At 44.0% G+C, this 27,692-nt stretch overlaps 1 protein-coding gene across 1 annotated transcript in view; it reads left to right on the forward strand.

The window, feature by feature from the left end:
- Window positions 1-27,692, forward strand: part of LOC124775274 (agrin-like) — a 369,325-nt gene that overhangs the window by 196,574 nt on the left and 145,059 nt on the right. Inside the window, exons 10-11 of the mRNA XM_047250112.1 lie at window positions 1,434-1,571; window positions 5,283-5,429. Of these exons, the coding sequence (XP_047106068.1) occupies window positions 1,434-1,571; window positions 5,283-5,429 (285 nt within the window). The remainder of the gene's footprint in view (window positions 1-1,433; window positions 1,572-5,282; window positions 5,430-27,692) is intronic.

Consider the following 27,692-nt stretch of genomic DNA (forward strand, 5'->3'; position numbering starts at 1 on the left):
TTTAATTTTTCTTTTGTGGGGGTTGGGGAAATTACCCACTTACTGTATCCAAAAATTCATCTAATGAGTAGAAGGAGTTGCCATTCAGAATTTTTTTTAAATTTGTTTTTAAATGCTATATGAGTATCTATCAGACTTTTGATGCTATTAGGTAAGTGACCAAAGACTTTTGTGGCAATATAATTTACCCCCTTCTGAGCCAAAGTTAGATTTAACCTTGAGTAGTGAAGATCATCCATTCTCCTAGTGTTGTATCCATGTACACTGCTATTACTTTTGAATTCGTTCGGATTGTTAATAAAAAATTTCATAAGTGAGTATATCTATTGTGAGGCTACAGTGATGATCTCTAGCTCTTTAAATAAGTGTCTGCCGGATGATCCTGGATGGGCTCCAGCAATTATTCAGATTACACGCTTTTGTACAGTGAACACTCTTTTACTCAGTGATGAGCTACCCCAGAATATGATGCCATACGAAAGCAGAGAATGAAAATAGGCGTGGTAAACTAATTTACTCAGATGTATATTGCCAAAATTTGAAATGACTCTAATAGCATAATTAGCTGAACTCAAACGTTTCAGCAGATCCTCAGTGTGTTTTTTCCAGTTCAACCCTCATCAATGCATACACCTAGAAATTTTGAATATTCTACCTTAGCTACCGATTTCTGATCGAAGTCTATATTTATTAATGGTGTCATTCCATTTACTGTGTGGAACTGTATATACTGTGTTTTGTCAAAGTTTAATGAGAGCCCATTTGCAGAGAACCAATTAATGATTTTCTGAAAAACATCGTTTACAATTTCACCAGTTAATTCTTGTCTGTTGGGTGTGATAGCTATACTACTTGTATCATCGGCAAAAAGTACCAGCTCTGCATCTTCGTGAATATAGAATGGCAGGTCATTAATATATATTAAGAACAGCAGAGGACCCAAGACCGAACCTTGCGGCACACCATTCTTGATTGTTCCCCAGTTTGAGAAATCACCAGTTTTTTGCATATTATGTGAACTCTTTATTTCAACTCTCTGCACTCCTCCAGTTAGGTATGATTTAAACCATTTGAGCACTGTCCCATTCATACCACAGTACTTGAGCTTAACTAGAAGTATTCCATGATTTACACAATCGATAGTCTTTGATAGATCACAAAAAATCCCAATGGGTGACTTCCGGTTACTCAGAGCATTTAATATTTCATTATTAAAAGTATATAAAGCATTTTCCGTTGAAAAACCCTTCTGGAAACCAAACTGACATTTTGTTAAAATTTTATTTTTACAAATGTGTGAAGCTATTCTACTCTATTCTACTCTGAAGTCGTTGATCTCAGTGAGTTGCGCTATCAACCTCCTCTCTTAAACGTTTTCTCGGCAACGTGTCGGCTATGCAGCGAGTATGACGTGCTGTGCATGTGGTCGCCAGGTTCGGTGTCGGACGTGTGTGACGCCGAGACGGGCGCCTGCAGCTGCAGACCCGGCGTGGGAGGCGACAAGTGCGACCGCTGCCTGCACGGCTACTGGGGGCTGCCCAAGATCTCGGAGGGACACGACGGCTGCATCGGTAAGTACCCACACACAGGGCGCGCCGTTTCTGGTCCAAAGGCCTTCACTGACCTCCACAACAGTAGTCTTGGACACCCGCATACGTTAACGGATCTACATTTATTGTCCGCAAGCCAACGTATGGGCACTTTGGGTACCACTGTCACCATCCTCCTCCTCCTCCCTCCCTCCCCCCCCCCCACCCCTTTCCTGATTCCACTACGAAATGTACGCGGGGAGAACGCTGTCACACAGACACTTCCCTTTTCCTGATATGAGTGTTAGACATGACTTGTCTACATTCAGTGATTGGCGATGCACCTATCATTACTATCCACCGTTTGTGCATGTGTGGCAAAATATGCACTGTAATACCATTTGAGTACTGATTGACGTTTCTGTTTACATAACCAGCTATGATTTTTAGTTTAGGATTTTTTATTTAACTAGGGCGACTTAGATCTAAAAAATATGACGATGTGTAGTGAGTGTTGCACTCTGAACAACATTTTAGATTGATCTGAAGATGGCACGGTAATGAGCTGAAACGTAATTAGTAAAGAAATTTTGTGACACTGACATAGGATTTTAATCCACTCATATTTAAATCAACAGATAGCATATCTCCCCTGATAGAAAATGTCAAAGAATAACATAAAAATAAGTTTCCACGCAAATAACAAAATGCAAAACCAAATAGTTCGTAACATTAAAACAGCCATCCCACCTTTTCATAAACATGGTACATATAAATTAATCTGTGCAGCTGCTCCTGCTACTACATAGGGCAAACTGGAAGAAACTTTGAAATTTTATACAAGGAGCACACAGATGCACTCTGTTTAAAAATTTACATAAATTAAGCTTTCTAGCCCACCTAGCGCAAAACAGTCATTTAATTACAGAAATCAAAACAAATTTCCATATTCACACGCTGTAGGCGAAGGAATAAAGATGGATCTGCTGGACATAACAATAAATCATCCCACACCATCTTAAAGGAACGAACTGACTTAGATATTAACTCATTTTATCGAAATGTCAAAAAATGTTTGTAATTGAAAAACTTAACAACCCAGGACAAAAAACTAAAACGAACATACACACCCTTCCACAGTGGTGCACCTACTCATCGATCATCACTTTCTCACTTTCTCTCTCTCTCTCTCTCTCTTCTAGTGCACGTGCACACTCACCCACCTACCCCCCCCCCCATCCCCACCCCCCCCCACACACACACCATATACCGCCCTCGACCCCCAGAAATGCCCACATAACTTGCAGAGTTCTGATGTTTATTTCATATGTCATGACCAATGTTTATTTTAAAAAATTGAAAATTAATGGTAAGATCTTATGGGACCAAACTGCTTAGGTCATCGGTCCCTAAGCTTACACACTACTTAATCTAACTTAAACTAACTTACGCTATGGACAACACACACCCATGCCCGAGGGCAGGACTCGAACCTCCAACGGGGGGATCCGTACGGACCGTGACGGGACGCCTCAGACCAATGTTTATAAAGCAAAAAGATGAATCTCAAATTCAATTTCAGTACTAAAACTATTGACGCAATATCATTGTTGTTTTATAGATTTTGAAATAGCACAGTTCCAGTTTGTAATGTAAATACATTTTATTTTTGCCATAATGAATATAATATAAATATAAACATAATTACTGTCGCCAATGGGTGATGCTAGTGGTGAGCAAAGGAACTCTGCACCTCAACACAGTTACTTTCAAATTAAATTTCGTTGCGCTCTTTCGGTTATCTACATTTCGTAAAGCACATGGAAGTTAGAACGTGTGGCAGAGTTTGTGAAGTGCTACAAAAATAACGTCACTGAGAAGTACATGTTATGTCTTCCAGAACAATGCGCACACCGAGCACAAACCATTAGTAACGCATATAAATCGATCTCATAAAGTACATAATTCTTTCCACATTCAGTGCTTATATGTTTCGTTTTTACATTTTCCCACAGCTACAACCGCCACATTGTTGGAAACATGTCATAAATATGCGCCATCCGATGATAGATCGCTAGGCGCTTCGAAACCAGAAATGTAAAATAAAAATAAAACAAAAGACGACTGGTTGAAGTAATTCCTGGAAACCTTTAGCCATGACAGTCGCAATGTTCCATATCCATAATGGGTAAAAATTATTTTAATAATTATAAATAAGAAAAAATATGAGTTTTGGCATGCACGCCAGAGTGTAATCCCTCCATGGGTTACTATAGCAGCCAACCAAATCTTAAGTCGATTCAGGTAGCGCAATGTCCCATAATTGCTATAAGTGGATAGTATCATCTGTCCTTTTTGCCTCACTCCACTTTTTCACGTTATGTGTCACATACTGTCTTCGCTCAACTGAGATGTGAAATGTGTGAATAAAGCTTATGCCACTAAAAGCCAAAACGAAACTTCCTGGCAGATTAAAACTATGTGCCCGACCGAGACTCGAACTCGGGACCTTTGCCTTTCGCGGGCAAGTGCTCTACCAACTGAGCTACCGAAGCACGACTAACGGCTGCTACTCACAGCTTTATTTCTGCCAGTACCTCGTCTCCTACCTTCCAAACTTTACAGAAGCTCTCCTGCGAACCTTGCAGAACCAGCACTCCTGAAAGAAAGGATATTGCGAAGACATGGCTTAGCCACAGCCTGGGGAATGTTTCCAGAATGAGATTTTCACTCTGCAGCGGAGTGTGCGCTGACATGAAACTTCCTGGCAGATTAAAACTGTGTGCCCGACCGAGACTCGAACTCGGGACCTTTGCCTTTCGCGGGCAAGTGCTCCACCAACTGAGCTACCGAAGCACGACTCACGGACGGTACTCACAGCTTTACTTCTGCCAGTACCTCGTCTCCTACCTTCCAAACTTTACAGACGGTCTCCTGCGAACCTTGCAGAACCAGCACTCCTGAAAGAATGGATATTGCGGAGACATGGCTTAGCCACAGCCTGGGGGATGTTTCCAGAATGAGATTTTCACTCTGCAGCGGAGTGTGTGCTGATATGAAACTTCCTGGCAGATTAAAACTGTGTGCCCGACCGAGACTCGAACTCGGGATCTTTGCCTTTCGCGGGCAAGTGCTCTACCAACTGAGCTCCCGAAGCACGACTCACGGCCGGTACTCACAGCTTTACATCTGCCAGTACCTCGTCTCCTACCTTCCAAACTTTACAGAAGCTCTCCTGCCAGGAAGTTTCATATCAGCACACACTCCGCTGCAGAGTGAAAATCTCATTCTGGAAACATCCCCCAGGCTGTGGCTAAGCCATGTCTCCGCAATATCCTTTCTTTCAGGAGTGCTGGTTCTGCAAGGTTCGCAGGAAGGCTTCTGTAAAGTTTGGAAGGTAGGAGACGAGGTACTGGCAGAAGTAAAGCTGTGAGTACCGGCCGTGAGTCGTGCTTCGGTAGCTCAGTTGGTAGAGCACTTGCCCGCGAAAGGCAAAGGTCCCGAGTTCGAGTCTCGGTCGGGCACACAGTTTTAATCTGCCAGGAAGTTTCATGTCAGCGCACACTCCGCTGCAGAGTGAAAATCTCATTCTGGAAAAGCCAAAACGTTACACCAGGTATGTTTGACACGCATTGCCTGGCGGAAGCTGATAAAGCAACAAATAATTTTGCTTTCATGGACAGGGTACGTCAGAGATCAAGTAAAAGTGTGTGTTGACATATGTGACTAGTACGAGGTGACTGACTGTTCCAGCGTGCGACTGTTCGCCCCTGGGAGCCGTGCGAGAGGACTGCGAGCAGATGACGGGCAGGTGCATGTGCAAGCCCGGCGTGCAGGGCCAGAAGTGCACCATCTGCACCGGCGTCAACCTGGTGCTCGCCGCCGAAGGCTGCGTCCCAGGTACGTACCTGCCGCCGCCGTCGTCGTCGTCGTCGTCGTCGTTGTTGTTGTTGTTGTTGCGGTCGTCGACTCGAAGTTTGGTTTCAGGCAACTCTCCAAGCTAGTCTATCAAGTGTAAACCTTTCCTCTCTGCATAATTACTCCAACCGACAGCTACTTGAACCTGCTTAACGTAGTCAGTCCTCTGTTTTACTCTTACAATTTTAAACCCCACGCTTCCGTACATTACCAAATTCATCACTTCTTGATCCCCCGAGAAGCGTTCTATCAACTGACGCTCACCATCTTTCTCTCAAGTAAAATCACTTTTTTTCCCCCTCTGCTCTACAGTATTTTTCTGCAACACGTCTTTTCAAAAGCGTTTATTTTCTTGTCTGAAATGTTTATCGTCCGCATTTCTCTTCCGTATAAGGCTACCCTCAAGACAGCTATCTTTAGAAAAGGCTTCCTAACACTTAAATTTATAGATAGTTAGTTCGTTAGTTAGTTACATGTTCCACAGATCATCTGAACGATTCTTTTATCGAAATGATGTGGACCGAGTTATTTTACAGAATATCTTTACAAGATTACTGTTGACATTAAAGAACGCATTACCATTATATTCCTGCTCATGCAACTACAGGGTGGCGCAGGGAAACGGGAAATTTCGAAATAACGTCATTTTCATGAATAAATTCATAAAACTAGTAATTTATTATCATTTCGATAAAAGAATCGTTCAGTATGCCATTATTCAGTATGTCTTTACAATCAAAATCTCCAAAAGTGTCTCTTTACTTTTTGAAGATGACATCGGAAAGATGTGCTCCTATTCGGCGTTCACACTCTAACAGCCTGTTATGAAAACTCTGGAATGCTCGGTGTAGCAAATCTTGGGGAATGGCAGTGATTTCGTTTTCGATGTTCTCCTTCAGTTCATGGATTGTTGCAGGACCTGTACGGTACACCTTGCCTTTAAGATATCCATACAGGAAGAAGTCGTACACACTAAGATCAGGGGATCTCGCAGGCCATGCAATGTCACCGTTACGTGAAATAATGCGTCTTCCAAACAATTGACGAACTGCTGCCATCGATTGTCGAGCAGTGTGTGACGTGGCTCCGTCCTGCTGAAACCACGTGTTTTCGACGTTAAGATTAAACTCGTGCAGTCTCGGTGTAAAGAATGTTTGAAGCATTTCAACATATCGAGCGGATGTTACTGTCACTGCACTACCATCCTCACGTTCAAAAAAATAAGGGCCAGTAACACCACGACATGATACAGCACACCATATTGTGACCTTGGCGCTATGTAGTGGTCGCTGGTGAAACTCACAAGGATTGTCCTGTGCCCAATAACGAAAATTCTGTTTGTTCACGAATCCGTTCAGGTGGAAATGGGCTTCGTCTGATATCCATAAGTTACCAAGGAAATTCGCGTCCTCGTTGATTTTAGCCAATATCGGGCTACTAAACTCCATATGTGACGCTGGTTCTCGTTCATGTATGTGTTGCACAATCTGTAACTTATAGGGATGGAAGTCTAATTCGTGCAGTATTCTTTGTAAGCTTCGTCGCTTAATCCCTAGCGAAGATGCATGCTGTCGAACGGAGCGGCGAGGACTTCTCTCGATTGCAGCTCTAGCAGCTGCAATGTTCTCTGGGGTACGTTCCGTTGGAATGCTACCTGTAGGTTTCTTTTTCAAGGCAGATCCTGTTTCTTCAAAATTACGCACCCACGTTGTAATCGCATGCGCAGATGGGACACGTCCAAGCTGGTAATGCTGTCGAAATGTTCTCTGCCCGGCAGTCGCACTATCACCATTTTTGTAAAACGCTCTCACAGCTACTGCACGTTCCGGACCAGTCCAATTCTCCATGATTACTAAATGGCAATGCGTTCACATCAATTGTGCAAAGTTTCGAACATCTGCCGGCGCTACTGTGCTGCCAACTGTAACGTACAAAATTTCCCGTTCCCTTGCGCTACCCTGTACAATCAAAAACAAGTTTTTTTAAGTAGAAATTCGTCAGTGGAATAGAAGGACTTGTCCAGGAGAAATAATTTCAAACGAGATTTAGAACTTGCTTCACTACTTGTCAGGCGACATTTTGTGTTATTGAGCAAATGATTAAAACTTTCTGTTGACGCATGTTGAACTCATCTATGAGTCACTGACAGCTTTAACAATGGGTACTGAAGCCCAATTTTCTGTCTAGTGTTGTAGGTACGTACAGCACTGTTCTTATCAAACTGTGATGGATTATTTATGACGCATTTCACTAGCTGAGCTATATATTGTGACGGCGCAGTTAAAATGCCTAGCTCCTTAAAGAGGTACTTAAATGACGCCCGTGCGTGAACATCACATATTACTCTTGGTGCTCGCTTTTGTGCAATCAGTCATCTTTTTCCCACGTGATGAGCTACCCTACAAAATTATTCCCTATGATATAATTGAGGAAATAAGCAAAATATGTTAGGAGATTTATACGTTTGTTTCCAAGATTATCAATTATGCGGAGAGAAAAAGTAGGTGATCTTCATTGTTTGAGAATCTCAGTAATATGCTTCTTTCAGTTCAAGTTTTCGTCAACATATACACACGAAAATCTGGAGCATTCTATCCTGGTTATTGACTCCTGCTCATGTACTACATCAGTTGTTCGTATGATTCTATTTGTTTTACAGAACTGAATATATAGCGCCTTTTTTCAAAATTTAGGGAGTACCTATTTTCAGAAAACCAGTTATTAATTCTTTGAAAATATAGTTTACTAACTCTTCTGTTGCTTTCTCTCTAATGGAATTTATTATAACACTAGTATCGACTGCAAAGAGTACCAATTTTGCCTTTCGAAAGCGTATACTCTGAAGCGCCAAAGAAACTGGTCTAAGCATGCGTATTGAAATATAGAGATATGTAAACAGGCAGAATATGGCGCTGCGGTCGGCAACGCCTATATAAGACGACAAGTGTCTGGCGTTATTGTTACATCGTTTACTGCTGCTACAATGGCAGGTTATCGACATTTAAATGAGACTAAACGTGGTGTTGTAGTCAGCGCACTAGCGATGGGACACAGCATCTCAGAGGTAGCGATGAAGTGGGGATTTTCCCGTACGACCTTTTCATGAGTGTATCGTGAATATCTGTAATCCGGTAAAACATCAAATCTCCGACATCGCTGCGGCCGGAAAAAGATCCTGCAAGTACGGGGCCAACAACGACTGAACAGTATCATTCAACATGACAGGAGTGCAACCCCTCCGAAAGTTGCTGCAGATATCAATGCTAGGCCATCAACAAGTGTCAGCGTTGTGAACCATTCAACGAAATATCACCGATATGGGCTTTCGAACCCAAAGGCCCACTCTTGTACCATTGATGAATGCACGACACAAAGCTTAAAGTCTCGCTTGGGCCCGACAAAATCGGCATTGGACTGTTGATGACTGGAACCATGTTGCCTGGTCGGACGAGTCTCGTTTCAAATTGTATCGAGCGGATGGACGTTTACGGGTATGGAGACAGCCTCATGAATCAATGGACCCTGCAAATCAGTAGGGGACTGTTCAAGCTTTAGGCTCTGTAATGATGTGGGGCTTGTGCAGTTGGAGTATATGGGACCCCTGATACGTTTAGATACGACTCTGACGTAAGCATCCTGTCTGATCACCTGCATCCATTTATGTCCATTGTGCATTCCAACGGACTTAAACAACTCCAGCAGGACAATGCGACACCCCAAACGTCCAGAATTGCTACAGACTAGCTCCAGGAACACTCTTCTGAGTTTAAACACTTCCGCTAGTAACCAAACTCCCCAGACATGAACATTATTGAGCATATCTGGGATGCATTGCAACGTACTGTTCAGAAGATATCTCCACCCCTCGTACTCTTACGGATTTATGGACAGCCCTGCATGATTCAAGTGTCAGTTCCTTCCAGTACTACGTCACACATTAGTCGTGTCCATGTCACGACGTGTTGCGGCACTTCTGCGTGCTCGCGGGCGCCCTAGACGGTATTAGGCAGGTGTACCAGTCTCTTGTAAGTAAAGTAAAAATTCTATTATTATCAAAGTAAGCAAGGTTTTTATTGTTGAATCATAATATACATATGATTTTGATTATGACATAGATGAAATCGTAATAACGAAATGAAAGAATTTCGGTCAAATGTACATATGTTCAAGGTACACATTAGTCTTAAATTACGATTTTCTTCCACTTCAAGTAACTCCTCACATATACGCTGCAATCGCAGATTATACTCTACCTAATTATTTGAATAAAATATTATGTATCCTACAAAAAATTTGTACATCATGAATCATACTTCACTCACTTTATTTTTCATTCTGATGTCAAAATGTAATTGAAAGAAAATGCACTTAAATTTCACACACTCGATGTTACTTGATGCACTTGTGTGTAAGCAGCCCCAGTCGACCGTGGACGGCTGCCGTAGACGTAATGACGCTTCCAGTGTGATGTCACTTCGATCACACAACAGGTGGCGCCATAGACATCATTTTCTGAGGTTTATATATTATTAACGAAAAGTGAGCATGGGGTTACTACACCCCCGTGTGTCAAAGAAGGGTTAACGCTGCACATTCCAAACTATAATAATATTTATCATCCCCAACATTACCGTGACCGTTATAAAAGCTCATTGGCCTGAATAAGGAGCGCAGCGATCCATTCCTGGGAGGTAGTTGACGGTTGGGAGCAGCCAAGTAATGGCAACCTAACAAGAGCTGGAAAGCTCCCTCAGAACCAGCTGGTAAGACACATGGCTTTTTGTAGTGACAGCCACATAGAACGGCAACAGAAAACAGTGTCCACCCGGACAGTCTGCTGTCTCTTTGCTGAGAACGAGTTTTTAAATATGACCCAGCAGGGTCAGTGGGCCTCACTATTGCCCTGGATCACTCAACACATAGCGTCCGTCTCCACCACAGAGGACCTCGCGGTAGGTGCTACGGTGGCAAAAGTCTAACACCTCGCGCACTTATCACACTAATGAGAGCCTCTGAAAATCGAACATGTCGTGTACTGTTCGTCAGACGCAAGTGATCTGCCTGATTCACGCTATCAGAATACAGCAAAAAGCCGGCCACAGTTTCCGTACAAGACGAGATGCTAGGGTTTACAACCCCCTCCCGCCGGAGGTTCAAGTCCTCTCTCGGGCATGGGTGCGTGTGTTGTTCTGGGCATAAATCAGTTTAAATAGTGTGTAAGTCTAGGGACCAGTGACCTAAACAGTTTGGTCCCTTAGGAATTCACACACATTTGAACATTTGTTTACAACGTAGGTAGCACGCCACCATGCTCCACTGTTGCTCTTCATTGCTAGTGTTTCTCTCTCCGGCTCTTCCCAACCCCCTAGTGGCTTCTTTGATATTTTATAATTCTTGTTTTAAATGACGCTTGATCACATGTGAAACCCGATACTGAATACTAGTGCAGTCTTTGCTCCTGATTTCCGTCTTTAATATTCATTTTCCTCTTTCATTGTAAATGTTAAATGCAGAATAGATTTCAGTTAAAATTTAGGCTCCTTCCATTATTATGATTTTTGTACAGCCCTTCTTTTCACCTACGTCCCCAGTCATGACCTTTGATTAATCGATGTTCAAATTGAAAGCCTGATTCACTCCTGTAAGGAGGATCGAGTCGGATGCTTCCAAGACCACATGATGCGCTATTGTGTTCCACTTATTAGAGGAATTGGGTGGCAGGCGAGGTGCATCACTACAACCAGAAGCGCTTTAACAGAAAGTCGTAGTAGGGTGCACGGTCCAGTCACATTAACGTGACCCGCCTATCTATGAAGTCAACGTTCAGTAACCACCCGCAGACGGCAGGCGGCAGCACTGGCAATGGAAGTTCCGTAAGGCACATTGGCAGTCGTTTTCGAAGTGAGGAAACGGGCTTTTCGGGCCAAGAGTGGAGCCATTTCCGAAACGGATAGCAACGTATGCAACCTGTTCGTGTGCCGCCGTGGTTGAAGCTATCCAAAACTGGCGGCGAGGCAACTGTGGTGCAGAACGAGCAATAAATGATGGGGTGAACAGTGGCCTGTGGACATTGTGTACGGCGGACTAGATGTGCAACTACTGAGCAGTTGACCACGCAAATTAACCAAGGTTCTGCCAACAGTGCCTCCTCAGCTATTGTTCAGCGAACGTAGTTGCGTATGGACCTCCGCGGCAGCGCCTGGTTCATGCACCCATGCTGAGTGCTTTTCATCGGCGATGAAGGCTGGAATTTGCTTGCCAATACCGCAACCGGACGTCCACTGAGAGGCGAGAGGTGGCCTTTTCAGAACAGTCACATTTACACTCCATCGGCATATGACCGTTAGCGTGTACGGCGTGAAACGTCTGAAAGCGAACACCCTGTAACAATCGTCGGAAAGGTCCAGGTCGGAGGAGGGAGCGTTATGGTCTGGGGAATGTTTTCGTGGCATTCCCTGGGTGATGTCAACATTCTATAAGGCACAATGGTTCAACACAATTATGCATCTGTCCTTGGGGAGCACGACCAACCCTACATGCGGTTTGTTTTTGCTCGACAGAATGGCATCTACCAGTAGGACAATGCAATGTATCACACTGTTTGCAGTCTACATGCGAGGTTCTAAGAGCACCGGGATGAGATTATCATACTCCTCTGGCCATCAACCTGCCGGACTTAAACCCAATCGAGAATCTGTGGGACCATCTAGCTCGGGAAGTTCGCGTCGTGGATCCTCTAATGAGGACCCTAGCACTGCTGGCAATGGGCCTGGAATCGGCGTAGCTCCACATCCCTGTTGGTATCTTCCCCAGTGAGTGACTTTCTTCGTGCACTTCTCGCGGCGGTCCGCGCCGCGGAAGGTGGGTATTCAGGCTTCTGACGGGTTGTCACATTAACGTGACGGGGCTCTGTATGGGAAATGGGGAGAGTCGTGGTTACTTAGGTGTTCCAGTGTTCGCAGTGCCAAACAAATCAGCTATGCAGAGCCTGCGCTCTCTCTTGGTATCCCATTGGTAGACTGACTGTGACTCCACGCGTAACTCACAATAAAATCTCTCTTTGATGTTTTTATAGTCAGGAAGCGATCTCTCTTTGAGTTCCTGAAGTAGTATTCTGTTCCTCTCTCGCAACATCTTACTGTTAACCACTCTCTGGTTTACCAACATCGATCCTGTAAATAGAGGTCTTGTGAAACATAGCTCGCTGAGTTCCTCCCTTATGTACAGAGCGCCATAGACAAAGTTGCCAAGGTTGATGCCGTGTCCCTTGATTTTAGGAATGCACTCTACACTGTTCGGCAGTGTCGCTTAGTGAACAAAATACCAATATCGGACCAGATTCTTGCAAGTTATACTCTGAGATGAAGAGGTTGGCACAGGAGAGGAATTCTTGGCAGACCGCATCAAACTAGTCAGAAGCGGTAACTAAAAAAAAAAAAAAAAAAAAAAAAGAAAAGAAATTATCGGGTGGATGACGTCAGAAGGTCCATGAGGCTGCCTGCAGAAGATGTTGTTGCCTGCAAGAAAGTAAATTTTGTTGACATATCTTTCGTGACCACGGTACATTTACACCTACATCTACATCATACTCCGCAAGCCACCTGTGACGGAGGGTACTTCTGGTACCGATAAATTATCTTCCCCTCCCCATTCCGCTTGCGAATGGGGCTTGGGAAGAATGATTTTCGTTAAGCCTCTCCATTAGCTCTAATTTCTCGAATTTTCCCGTCGTGATCTTTTCGCGGGATGTACGTGGAAGGACTTCCCCATATGTTCGAACAGCCTTAAAGGGCTTCCGACGCTTTCTACTCGATCAGTTATACACACTGTAAATAGTAACGGTCATATGACACTTCCTTCGGATGCTCCAGAAATTATCTTTACATTTATCGATTTTGTTCCGTTAAGTGCGACGTGTTGAGCCGTTTCTGCAAGGAAGTCACGAATCCAGTCGCAAATTCGGTCCGATATTCGGCAAGCTCGTATTTTTTTCAATAAAAGAAAGTGCAGGATGGTGTCAGATGCCTTCCTGAAGCCAAGGAACACGGCATCAAGCAGATTTCCTCTCTCTACAGCGCTATGGATCTCATGGAGGAACAGAGCGAAGTGAGTATCGCAAGGTCTCTGTTTGCGGAATCCATGTTGATTTTTATAGACGAGATTTTCGTTCTCCAAAAACAATTGTAAAACATATTCCATAATCCTACAAAAGACTGACATCAACTACATAGGCGTGTAACTGTGTCCAAGTGTTAAACGACTATTCTTGCATACAGGAATGACCTGCACTTTTTTTCAGTCACTAGATAGTTTCGGGAAGAAGTTCTTTCGCATAATCTTTGTAGAATCTTATAGATATCTCATGCGGTCCTGATGTTTTGCACTACCAAGCATCTGTAGTTCCTTTTCTATTCGATGATCAATTATCTCAATGCCTGCCTTTCGACGTTCGTACGACGATTGAAAGGAGGTACTATGTTACGATCTTTCGCGGTGAAACAGTTTCGGAATACCGAATTCAGTATTTCGGCCTCTCGCCGCTCTCTTTACGATCATTTTCGCTTCGTTCAGCTAGGTTTTGACTTCTCATGAATCTGTAATGAACCTCCCTTTGTTTACGTAGCAGGATACGTATCAGGGCGCCATATCACACATTACAGCAGGATAATGATGAAACCCTTCTGCCAGCAATCTTCATGAAATGGCATAACATGTCTTTCAGGCATAGCAAAAAATTCATCAAGATGACATTAGAAGGCTGTTCGCCTCCACCACGCCAGAATGAATGCTAGAGTATATTCGTGCCTTTGGCAGAAAATAGGGGGAAGGGGGGGCAGGTGTGTATGTGTGTGTGGGGGGGGGGGAGGGGGGGGGATGAAGAAATCGTACTTGATGTGGATGGACGTCAGTTCTTAACGTAAGAATTCATTCACTTTTTTGCCGACATATTTTCTTATCTAATATTTCTTATGCGATGAACTTCTTCACAAAATCTTACATAAATATGATCGATATATACATTGTATCCCATATAATGTTGACTCCTAAGCTTCATGGAGACAACCTAACGTTGCAGTAGGGCGTTCAGTAATGGCGCTGTGGAACAAGACGAGTCATGTGTTGCATACGCCAGTATTTTACTAACCTAGAAATTTAAAACTTATGAACTTTTTAAGTAGAATACTGTACACGAAAACTCTTCAGAATAATTGTATAACTATTCAATTTTGGTCCTGGTTTTCCTCGGAAATGCTGCACTGGAACAGTTAATAAGCTTGTAAGACGGCAACCTTCGTGTCAAGAGTTTACATGAAGCGTCAGTTCAGTTCTGGTTACGATCTCCACGTCTCGTATTTTAGTGTTCTGCATATTATGCTATTGGACAAGGTTACTTGAGTAGTAGATAAGAATCAGTAACACAGTGTCTTATTAAAAGCACTCTGCCTCGTGATGACTGGGTGTTGTGTGATGTCCTTAGGTTAGTTAGGTTTAAGTAGTTCTAAGTTCTAGGGACTGATGACCATAGATGTTAAGTCCCATAGTGCTCAGAGCTAATTGAACCATTTTTTATTAAAAGCAAATCGCCTCATTATACCTGCCATTGATATTGCCCTTGTATTTTATCCTGCATTACCTAAAACTGGTCAAATAAAAATGATACCGTGCAGCGGAATTCTTTTATAGCACAATGCTTTCGGTCCTTTGTTAAGAGTTGTTGAGAACCAGAGAGGCTGACAAGATGAAGTGGAGACCGAAAGGGGCGAATTCTGCTTCAGACTTGGAGCGAGCAAGTCCTCAGTTGAGTGGAGAGAACTGGGTTGAGGGCGTCGGGAAGCCGAGTCGCCTCACCCCCTGGCAACTGGGAAGTCCAACAACTGCAGACTATTACTGCAATAAGAACTCTCCAGAGGCGGACTAATTCGTTACGACCCGTGGCCTCTTTCTGCGGCAGATATATCACGAGCGACCGTCGCCGCCTCTTCCATTATCCTCGAGCCTTTTCTGTGCGTCGCGAATCCGTAGCTCTTGTCCGGACTGAACGAGCACTGTAGGTAAGGCTTCCGCGATTCCAGCTCGAAATTAATCGACGTCTAACGACGTCATATGTCTTAGTGGTTGTTGTTAAGCTCGTGGTAAGTGGATCTGACGCACACGAATATTAAGTTCAGTCGTTAATAGTCTCTGGTCGAAGGACACCACCAATTCACTCACTTTATTGCTTATATTTGTTTTACGGGCATTAGGTCGTGGCTCAAGGCATAATTTTCTGCTTAACTTTCCTTCTTGCAGTGCTGGAGACGTCATTAGAGGCTTTAACGACTCGGAAAGTAGTTTCAAATAAGCTCAGCAGTTTCAAATAAGCTCTTTAAGCATTCTCTCATATCACCTTACTTTCGATACTACAACAAATTCCAGATTTTTTTTTTTTTGGTTAATATACAGAGCTAGCGCAGCTTGCATCTTCTTTGTGTCATGTTAGACACTTCGTCAAACACTAAAATGAACACAGCAGGCCTCTTTGCCTATTAATCCCTTGTGATACACGAACCTTTCTTGCACGTTCGACATAGTTTTTGCAGTCGTTAATTTTTTTTCATGGCGACACGCCATTCACTGTTGCTTCTCCGAGCTCTCTCTCTCTCTCTCTCTGCCTCTCTCTCTCCCTCTCCTTCCCCCTCTCCCTCTCCCTCCCTCCCTCTCCCTCTCACTGTCTTCCGCTCTTCTGTGTCTGGCTCCACATTTAAACTGTTTCGCTGGCGTCTCTTTAACGTGGTGTCTACGTGCACCAAAACATGCGTTTTTCGCGTCATAGCCCGACCCGCACAATGCCATTCTGAACGGTTTATTTTCTTCATGGTGCTTTTCTAACCACAGAATTAATTCAAGGGGCACTGAGTCGGGGGACAAATGCAGATATTTACATAGAATACGTTACAAACTTAAATCTATTCCTCCTACTATATTTACGCCATGGAACACCTGCAGAGCGCTCCGGATTAAGATCAAATGCACCGATTTTATTCTTACACGCTATACGAACTTTCTCAAGAGCACCTTGATCCTCAAATATTTTCTTGTTAGCCCTTTCATCCAAAGTCAAACGTTCTATTCTAACATTAATTCTATACACATATGTCACTACTTTATTAATTATTACTGAAGCATATTTATTAGAAAAAAACTTGAATTCATCTGTAATATCATAATGCTGCAATTTTGCAAAGTTCTTCGCCTTTTCGTCGTGCTTCTCACTAATACCCATTTTACCATACTCGTATCTTACACCATCGGTTGCGTAAATTCTGTACGCCATCTACACATACGACCAAAATAAGGCCTACTCAGATTCGTCCGTCGGCGTATCCAACGCCTCGGGCGTGCAGCGCGAAACTTGCGGATCATCCTCATCCGACGATATACAAATGACCTCCTGCGGGGTTTCCACATCCGACGTGTCCGACGCATCCAGTTCCGCCTTCAAATAACGACAATGCAAAATGTGACAGTCTGCATGAACAACATTCAAACGTGAAATAAGAGCTTCGTCACCGATATTAAACTCACTCGATACAAATATGACCAGTCCACGATGATTTATAACCATACCAGGTTTATTTTTTACATTTACAGTTACAGGTCTTCCCTCAACAAAGATTTTTGAAATCTAGCGGTAGCTAGGTACGTTTCTGCACAAGAGTTAAGGAAGTGCGATCCAAATGCAGGTTTGATTTCTGCCGAGTATTAACTGAGTGAAAGTTGCTTATTCTTGGGAATAAGCTAATATCGTTAACAAGAAATGACAGTGAAGAATATATATATATTGAGAGGCCAATGTCAAAATACCCAGACTCGTGAATAGGGGTCGACAAGAGGTTCGTTAACTTACTCCACTTATTGCCCGAACAGCCGGTTTCTGAGCCAAAAACATCCTTTTAGAATGGGAAAAGTTACCTCAAAATATAATACCATATGACGTAAGCTGAAAATAAGAACAGTAGACTAATTTTCGTATCGAACGATCACTTACTTCAGATACCGTTCGAATAGTAGAAATGGCAGCATTATATGCGCATTGATAAAAATGTGACATCAGCGGTGTCAAGCGACAGCAATGGAGAACAGTAGCAAACCAGCCATCGGATCGTCTGTCTTCTGACTGGTTTGATGCGGCCTGCCAAGAACTCCTCTCCTTTGCCAACGTCTTCATCTCGGAGTAGCACTTGCAACCTACGTCCTCAATTATTCGCTTGACGTATTCCAATCTCTGTCTTCCTCTACGGTTTTTGCCCTCTACAGCTCCCTCTAGTACCATGGAAGTCATTCCCTCATGTCTTAGCAGATGTCCTATCATCCTGTCCCTTCTCCTTATCAGTGTTTTCCACATATTCCTTTCCTCTCCGATTCTGCGCAGAACATCCTCATTTCTTATCTTACCAGTCCACCTAATTTTCAACATTCGTCTGTGGCACCACATCTCAAATACTTCCATTCTCTTCTGTTCCGGTTTTCCCACAGTCCATTTTTCACTACCATACAGTGCTGTGCTCCAGAGATAAATTCTCCGTAATTTCTTCCTCAAATTGAGGCCAATGTTCGATACTAGTAGACGGTCTTGCCCAGGAAAGCCCTATTTGCCACTGCTAGTCTGCTTTTGACGTCCTCCTTGCTCCGTCCATCATTGGTTATTTTACTGACTAGGTAGCAAATTCATTAACTTCATCTGCTTTGTGACCATCAGTCGTGATGTTAAGTTTCTCGCTATTCTCATTTCTCCTACTTCCCATTACTTTCGTCTTTCTTCGATTTACTCTCAATCCCTATTCTGTATTCGTGAGATTGTCCATTCCATTCAGCAGATCATGTAATTCTTCTACAGTTTCACTCAGGATAGCAATGTCATCAGCGAATCGTGTCATTGAGATCTTCTCATCGTGAGTTTTAATTCCACTCCTCAACCTTTCTTTTATTTCCATTATTGCTCCTTCGATATACAGATTGAACAGCAGGGGTGAAAGACCACGTCCCTGTCTTACACTCCTTTTAATTCGAGCACTTCTTTCTTGGTCGTCCACTCTTTTGATTTCCTCTTGGCTCTTGTACATACGAGCTCATGTAGTCGGCCTTTACTGGTGGAGATCCATAACCCGACACGTTTCATCTGCTCAGGACAAAGGTGCTGGCTGCAAAAGAAACAGCATATTTGTTTCACTTTGAGGAAACCGTGTACGTGACGGCAGATAACGTATTTCCGATGTGTCACTGAGTGTTTGGAGTGGTAGTAGATATTAGAAACACGGCGTGTCCAATAAGAGACCTAGTATCTGTATTTCCGGAGGAATTTATGACCTCTCCATGAGCCACACTACAGGTCTGTGTTCTAGTAGTCGAGAAGCGGCGGAAGGAATATGCGGCGAATTTCCGCGCTCCCGAGTTGTCATGTAAATTTGCTGACGGCTGTCAGGGCGTTCACACGGCAGTATTCATGACCCATGAATACGAAATATGGAACTGCATTTTCTTCGCCGCCAAGCCGTTGAGGAACACAAGAAACACGCTCTTGCAAGGCGAATGCGTAGTAGCACGGAGGAGCGAAACAGTTTTCTCCGGTTTATTTACAAGGAAAATTTTATGCCAAAGCCTTTGACGTAAACTCCCCTATCAAGATAGAATAGCTGAGTAACTCTGAAGCATGTTTCGAATGAAAGTAGGAAACAGAGAGAGACAATCAAATAAAAATCATTAGGGATGTTGACCTTCTAAAACACGTCCCTTTTTCAGCTTTTGCTCCTTACAGGACACTTTGTTGTCCGTCCGTCCGTCCGTCCATCTGTCTGTCTGACTGTTGAAAACCTTCTATCTCAGGAACGGCTACATGTATCAAGTTGAAATTTATCACATGCTAAGGTCTATGGTCCCTTGGCGGTGTAAGACATTGAAGTTTCTAGATCAATGCGATAAGAAATACGGCCATTTATTTCGATACTCGCAAACTCAGAACCTATGTGGTGCTTCCATTGGCGTAGAGTCATGAAGTTTGGCGAGAAGAAACGTTTCGCAGTAAATCTAAAACTAAACTCCTCCCGAACACGCCATGAAGGCCCAACGGGACCGACCAGCCGCCGTGCCATCCTCAGCTCGTAGGCGACACTGGATGCGGATATGGAGAGGCATGTGGTCAGCACACCGCTCTCCCGGCCGTATGTCAGTTTCCGAGACCGGAGCCGCTACTTCTCAATCAAGTAGCTCCTCAGACTGCCTCACAAGGGCTGAGGGCACCCCACTTGCTAACAGCGCTCGGCAGACCGGATGATCACCCATCCCAGCCCGACAGCGCTTAACTTCGGTGATCTGACGAAACCGGTGTTACCACTGCGGCAAGGCCGTTGGCTTTCGCAGTAAAAGTAAAGGAAAAAATCAGAAAGTTTTTAATTTGCAATTCTCTAACGAAAAAAAGTTTTGTCATTTGTTATCGCGCTGTCTGTCCGTATACTTGTTAAGACGCCTTTGTCTCAGTAACTGGTAGACTCATCAAGTTGGAGTTTACGTGACATACTAAGATCTACAGCCCCTTTGTGGTGTAGAAAACTTAAGCTTCTCAGTCAATGCAATCAAAAGATAAGGTCATCTATGATACATATTCTGACACGCCCAAACTCACTAATCAAAACCTATAGGGTACTTCCTGTTGGCCTAGAATTATGACGCTTCGCAAGAAGGAAGGCACTACAGTGCAAGTAAAGGGAATATCCGAAATTGTTAATTTGTAATTACGCGTTTTTCTCAGGAGCCGGTTTACGTATCACGTTGCAATTTGTGCCACATATTACGGATTACCGTCCCTTAATGGTGTAAAGCTTCTAAGTCTTCTAAGACAATGCAGTCAAAAAGTATGGCCATTTATGTCACATATTTTGATACTGACAAACTCACTCATAAAAATCCGTAGCGTACTTTCCGTTGACCCAGAATCATGAAATTTGACAATATTATTTATATTAATTTATGATCATGATTAGTTCTCGAAATTTCGTAATCTGATTGGGTGAATGTATAGTTGATCTTTCTTGTAAGCAAACCACGTGCAACGAGGATTTCAGCCTTAGTCTGATAGCCTAGCATCTGCCCACGCAAAAACATGGAATAATAACAATCACGTCGAACATAATCTGGAAAACCGCGAGTAGTTTCGGAGTCTCAGCAAAGCAGTTTACATTCACAGGTGGTAAGGCATGTAAATAATTGGAAAAGGTCTCTGCTCAACACAGTTTTCCTTCGCATTGATTAATATTTTAGCTGAAGGCAGCCTTGACAAATAATTTCGTACTCAAATTAAATACAGATTTGAGTCTGAATATACAAGCATGTCTACAGGCTAAATCTAAGATGGATTTTATAGGTGATTGGATTAATATTTCAGCTGAAGGTAGCCTTGTCAAATAAATTCGTACTCAGCCTAAATATAGATTTGAGAGTGAATGTACAGTCATGCGTGCAGGCTAAATGTAGCACGGATTTTATGGGTGATTGGGCGAGGAAAATAAGTCTTAGATGTTTTAGTTAGATTACTGATTGTTAAGACACATTTCAAAAGCAATAACAAATGACAGATCGCACTTTTCCTCTGATGGACTGCGTGGGATACAAGACCACGATACGTAAAAAATTAAACTAAGAAAAATCCATACATACTAGTAAATCCGGTACATATTTAAATTAGCGGAAACGTGAAGTAGACAGTACGCCTACAGTATGAGTGAACGAGTGAAATAGCGACACTGTACATACTCGGCATGGGCCAATACCTTCCTTTTTGAACAATAAAAAATGGTTCAAATGGCTCTGAGCACTATAGGACTTAACTTCTGAGGTCATCAGTCCCCTAGAACTTAGAACTACTTAAACCTAACTAACCTAAGGACATCACACACATCCATGCCCGAGGCAGGATTCGAACCTGCGACCGTAGCCGTCGCGCGGTTCCAGACTGTAGCGCCTATAACCGCTCAGCCACCCCGGCCGGCTTTGATCAATAGAGATTGAGTTTGAACATAGGTGAAGTTACATTGAAAGACCTGAAACATTGGGGACAGAATATTATGCCACGCTGAGAAATGCGTACAGCAGACTTACCATAATTCTCGTAGCTCGTAGCCTGCAAACGGTCTCCAGGAAGTAACCTCAATGCAAGTACCCAGCGTCCATGAGCAAGCTCCGACACCGGTCGTACAGAATTTTTTTTTTTTTTTTTTTTAATTCCTTTCCTGTGCTAACCTCTTCATCTCAGAGTAGCACTTGCAACCTACGTCCTCAATTATTTGCTCGACGTATTCCAATCTCTGTCTTCCTCTACAGTTTTTGCCCTCTACAGCTCCCTCTAGTACCATTCCCTCACGTCTTAGCAGATGTCCTATCATCCTGTCCGTTCTCCTTATCAGTGTTTTCCACATATTCCTTTCCTCTCCGATTCTGCGTAGAACCTCCTCATTCCTTACCTTATCAGTCCACCTAATTTTCAACATTCGTCTATAGCACCACATCTCAAATGCTTCGATTCTCTACTGTTCCGGTTTTCCCACAGTCCATGTACTCCAGACGTACATACTCAGAAATTTCTTCCTCAAATTAAGCCCGGTATTTGATATTAGTAGACTTCTCTTGGCCAGAAATTCCTTTTTTGCCATAGCGAGTCTGCTTTTGATGTCCTCCTTGCTTTGTCCGTCATTGGTTATTTTACTGCCTAGGTAGCAGAATTCCTTAACTTCATTGACTTCGTGACCATCAATCCTGATATTAAGTTTCTCGCTGTTCTCATTTCTACTACTTCTCATTACCTTCGTCTTTCTCCTATTTACTCTCAAACCATACTGTGTACTCATTAGACTGTTCATTCCGTTCAGCAGATCATTTAATTCTTCTTCACTTTCACTCAGGATAGCAATGTCATCAGCGAATCGTATCATTGATATACTTTCACCTTGTATTTTAATTCCACTCCTGAACCTTTCTTTTATTTCCATCATTGCTTCCTCGATGTACGGATTGAAGAGTAGGGGCGAAAGCCTACAGCCTTGTCTTACACCCTTCTTAATACGAGCACTTCGTTCTTGATCGTCCACTCTTATTATTCCCTCTTGGTTGTTGTACATATAGTATATGACCCGTCTCTCCCTATAGCTTACCCCTACCTTTTTCAGAATCTCGAACAGCTTGCACCATTTTATATTGTAGAACGCTTTTTCCAGGTCGACAAATCCTATGAAAGTGTCTTGATTTTTCTTTAGCCTTGCTTCCATTATTAGCCGTAACGTCACAATTGCCTCTCTCGTCCCTTTACTTTTCCTAAAACCAAACTGATCGTCACCTAGCGCATTCTCAATTTTCTTTTCCATTCTTCTGTATATTATTGTTGTAAGCAGCTTCGATGCATGAGCTGTTAAGCTGATTGTGCGATAATTCTCGCACTTGTCAGCTCTCGCCGTCTTCGGAATTGTGTGGATGATGCTTTTCCGAAAGTCAAATGGTATATCGCCAGACTCATATATTCTACACACCAACGTGAATAGTCGTTTTTTTGCCACGTCCCCCAATGATTTTAGAAATTCTGATGGAATGTTATCTATCCCTTCTGCCTTATTTGACCGTAAGTCCTCCAAAGCTCTTTTAAATTCCGATTCTAATACTGGATCCCCTATCTCTTATAAATCGACTCCTGTTTCTTCTTCTATCACATCAGACTAATCTTCACCCTCATAGTGGCTTTCCATGTATTCTTTCCACCTATCTGCTCTCTCCTCTGCATTTAATAGTGGAATTCCCGTTGCACTCTTAATGTTACCATCGTTGCTTTTAATGTCACCAATGGTTGTTTTGACTTTCCTGTATGCTGAGTCTGTCCTTCCGACAATCATATCTTTTTCGATGTCTTCACATTTTTCCTGCAGCCATTTCGGCTTAGCTTCCCTGCACTTCCTATTTATTTCATTCCTCAGCGACTTGTATTTCTGTATTCCTGATTTTCCCGGAACATGTTTGTACTTCCTCCTTTCATCCATCAATTGAAGTATTTCTTCCGTTACCTATGGTTTCTTCGCAGCTACCTTCTTTGTACCTATGTTTTCCTTCTCAACTTCTGTGATGGCCCTTTTTAGAGATGTCCATTCCTCTTCAACTGTACTGCCTACGGCGCTATTCCTTATTGCTGTATCTATAGCGTTAGAGAACTTCAAACGTATCTCGTCATTCCTTAGTACTTCCGTATCCCACTTCTTTGCGTATTGATTCTTCCTGGCTAATGTCTTGATCTTCAGCCTACTCTTCATCACTACTATATTGTGACCTGAGTCTATATCTGCTCCTGGGTACGCCTTACAATCCAGTATCTGATTTCGGAATCTCTGTCTCACCATGATGTAATCTAATTGAAATCTTCCCGTATCTCCCGGCCTTTTCCAAGTATATCTCCTCCTCTTGTGATTCTTGAACAGGGTATTCGCTATTACTAGCTGAAACTTGTTACAGAACTCAATTAGTCTTTCTCCTCTTTCATTCCTTGTCCCAAGCCCATATTCTCCTGTAACCTTTTCTTCTACTCCTTCCCCTACAACTGCATTCCAGTCGCCCATGACTATTAGATTTTCGTCCCCCTTTACATACTGCATTACCCTTTCAATATCCTCATACACTTTCTCTATCTGTTCATCTTCAGCTTGGGACGTCGGCATGTATACCTGAACTATCGTTGTCGATGTTGGTCTGCTGTCGATTCTGATTAGAACAACCCGGTCATTGAACTGTTCACAGTAACACACCCTCTGCCCTACCTTCCTATTCATAACGAATCCTACACCTGTTATACCATTTTCTGCTGCTGTTGATACTACCCGATACTCATCTGACCAGAAATCCTTGTCTTCCTTCCACTTCACTTCACTGACCCCTACTATATCTAGATTGAGCCTTTGCATTTCCCTTTTCAGATTTTCTAGTTTCCCTACCAGGTTCAAGCTTCTGACATTCCACGCCCCGACTCGTAGAACGTTATCCTTTCGTTGATTATTCAATCTTTTTCTCATGGTAACCTCCCCCTTGGCAGTCCCCTCCTGGAGATCCGAATGGGGGACTATTCCGGAATCTTTTGCCAATGGAGAGATCATCATGACACTTCTTCAATTACAGGCCACATGTCCTGTGGATACACGTTACGTGTCTTTAATGCAGTGGTTTCCATTGCCTTCTGAATCCTCATGTCGTTGATCGTTGCTGATTCTTCCGCCTTTAGGGGCAATTTCCCACCCCTAGGACAAGAGAGTGCCCTGAACCTCTATCCGCTCCTCCGCCCTCTTTGACAAGGCCGTTGGCAGAATGAGGCTGACTTCTTATGCCGGAAGTCTTCGACCGCCAATGCTGATTATTTATCAAAATTTAGGCAGTGGCGGGGATCGAACCCGGAACCGAAGACGTTTTGATTATGAATCAAAGACGCTACACCTAGACCACGGGTACCCACTTCGTCCGCAATACAACACGTGGAATGGGCGAGATGGCGAGAAGAAAGTGGAAGCGAAGAGCAAAACACAGTAGAGCTGAACAGAACAAAATGCTTTGTCCGCCGTAACACGGGGCTGAAAAACACACGACATGCCACTCGCAGGACTCTGGTCCGTACACAAGTCTCCAAAGTCTTGGCTAGCATACATGTCTTCACTCGATCAGTCATCGACTGAAATACACTCCTGGAAATGGAAAAAAGAACACATTGACACCGGTGTGTCTGACCCACCATACTTGCTCCGGACACTGCGAGAGGGCTGTACAAGCAATGATCACACGCACGGCACAGCGGACACACCAGGAACCGCGGTGTTGGCCGTCGAATGGCGCTAGCTGCGCAGCATTTGTGCACCGCCGCCGTCAGTGTCAGCCAGTTTGTCGTGGCATACGGAGCTCCATCGCAGTCTTTAACACTAGTAGCATGCCGCGACAGTGTGGACGTGAACCGTATGTGCAGTTGACGGACTTTGAGCGAGGGAGTATAGTGGGCATGCGGGAGGCCGGGTGGACGTACCGCCGAATTGCTCAACACGTGGGGCGTGAGGTCTCCACAGTACATCGATGTTGTCGCCAGTGGTCGGCGGAAGGTGCACGTGCCCGTCGACCTGGGACCGGACCGCAGCGACGCACGGATGCACGCCAAGACCGTAGGATCCTACGCAGTGCCGTAGGGAACCGCACCGCCACTTCCCAGCAAATTAGGGACACTGTTGCTCCTGGGGTATCGGCGAGGACCATTCGCAACCGTCTCCATGAAGCTGGGCTACGGTCCCGCACACCGTTAGGCCGTCTTCCTCTCACGCCCCAACATCGTGCAGCCCGCCTCCAGTGGTGTCGCGACAGGCGTGAATGGAGGGACGAATGGAGACGTGTCGTCTTCAGCGATGAGAGTCGCTTCTGCCTTGGTGCCAATGATGGTCGTATGCGTGTTTGGCGCCGTGCAGGTGAGCGCCACAATCAGGACTGCATACGACCGAGGCACACAGGGCCAACACCCGGCATCATGGTGTGGGGAGCGATCTCCTACACTGGCCGTACACCACTGGTGATCGTCGAGGGGACACTGAATAGTGCACGGTACATCCAAACCGTCATCGAACCCATCGTTCTACCATTCCTAGACCGGCAAGGGAACTTGCTGTTCCAACAGGACAATGCACGTCCGCATGTATCCCGTGCCACCCAACGTGCTCTAGAAGGTGTAAGTCAACTACCCTGGCCAGCAAGATCTCCGGATCTGTCCCCCATTGAGCATGTTTGGCACTGGATGAAGCGTCGTCTCACGCGGTCTGCACTTCCAGCACGAACGCTGGTCCAACTGAGGCGCCAGGTGGAAATGGCATGGCAAGCCGTTCCACAGGACTGCATCCAGCATCTCTACGATCGTCTCCATGGGAGAATAGCAGCCTGCATTGCTGCGAAAGGTGGATATACACTGTACTAGTGCCGACATTGTGCATGCTCTGTTGCCTGTGTCTATGTGCCTGTGGTTCTGTCAGTGTGATCATGTGATGTATCTGACCCCAGGAATGTGTCAATAAAGTTTCCCCTTCCTGGGACAATGAATTCACGGTGTTCTTATTTCAATTTCCAGGAGTGTACATTAAGTGATCGATAAACGTGGTGCAGTAGAATGAATAATTTGGAAATTGACGTTTTAACGACCGACGTTCAAGGTTTATACGGCATCAAGAGTTCAAACTCGGACACTTCCACAGAAGGTGTTTGACGCCACACTGATTAATTTCTGAGGCTATACTTGCCATAGCTTTCCTCCGTGTCCTTCAAGCTCTGCAGCGATTTTCTGCCGTGCTATGAGACTTGCAGTCCCGAGAAAGAGGAACAAGCACCTTATTGTGATGAAATTTCTTACTCTTCGCTGCTGAAAGTTTCTTCTCAGTAACATCGGTGAAGGTGCTCCATTGTTACTCAAGAGTCGCTGCGTGTAATACCAAATATCAACTATTCAACGGCTTGTGTTCTCAATTAATTTAAAAGCTAATTTAAAAGCCGGAGAGAGAGTACTGAATCAAGAGAGCAGATCAGGATGTCAACGGGGGAAATTTTGGTTATGAATCTTATCAACGGCTTGCGCCGTCGGTATCAATCAGAGCTCGAGATACTTGGGCTCGACTAGCGAACAAAATGGCGTGATACACGAGAGACATTGCTACGTTGTGTTCAAAGTAAGCTGGACTATTACTAGCTGCAAGGCGTTATATGCGTGCAGCAAGACGCGTCCGCAGTGATACGTCTCGAAGCTCAAACTGAATGGGCAGGATATAACGATGGCTAGAACTTTCATGGCTTAGCTGGTGCAACACTCCTGTAAGCTTCCGACTTCAAAAAATACATTCATTTCACCCACATGAGAACAGGGTCCAAAGCCTACCTGTTGAGACATAGGAGCCAACAACATCTTCTACATCTGCATATACACTCGGCTAGCCACAAAGCAGTGTGTGGCGGAGGGCACAATTCGCGCCAAAGTCATATTTCCGCCCCCCTGTTCCACTCGCGGATCGCGCCAGGGAGAAACGACTGTCTGAACGCCTCAGTACGAGCTCTTATTTCCCTTATCTTTGAATGGTGATCATTGCGCGATTTCAAATTTAGTGGTAATATCAGATTTCAGAATTTAGTGAGGAACCTCTTCCGTTTAGCGCGTCGTCTATCTTCATGTGTGTCCCACTT

Source organism: Schistocerca piceifrons, chromosome 2, assembly GCF_021461385.2.
Source record: "Schistocerca piceifrons isolate TAMUIC-IGC-003096 chromosome 2, iqSchPice1.1, whole genome shotgun sequence".
Taxonomy (NCBI): Eukaryota; Metazoa; Arthropoda; class Insecta; order Orthoptera; family Acrididae; genus Schistocerca; species Schistocerca piceifrons.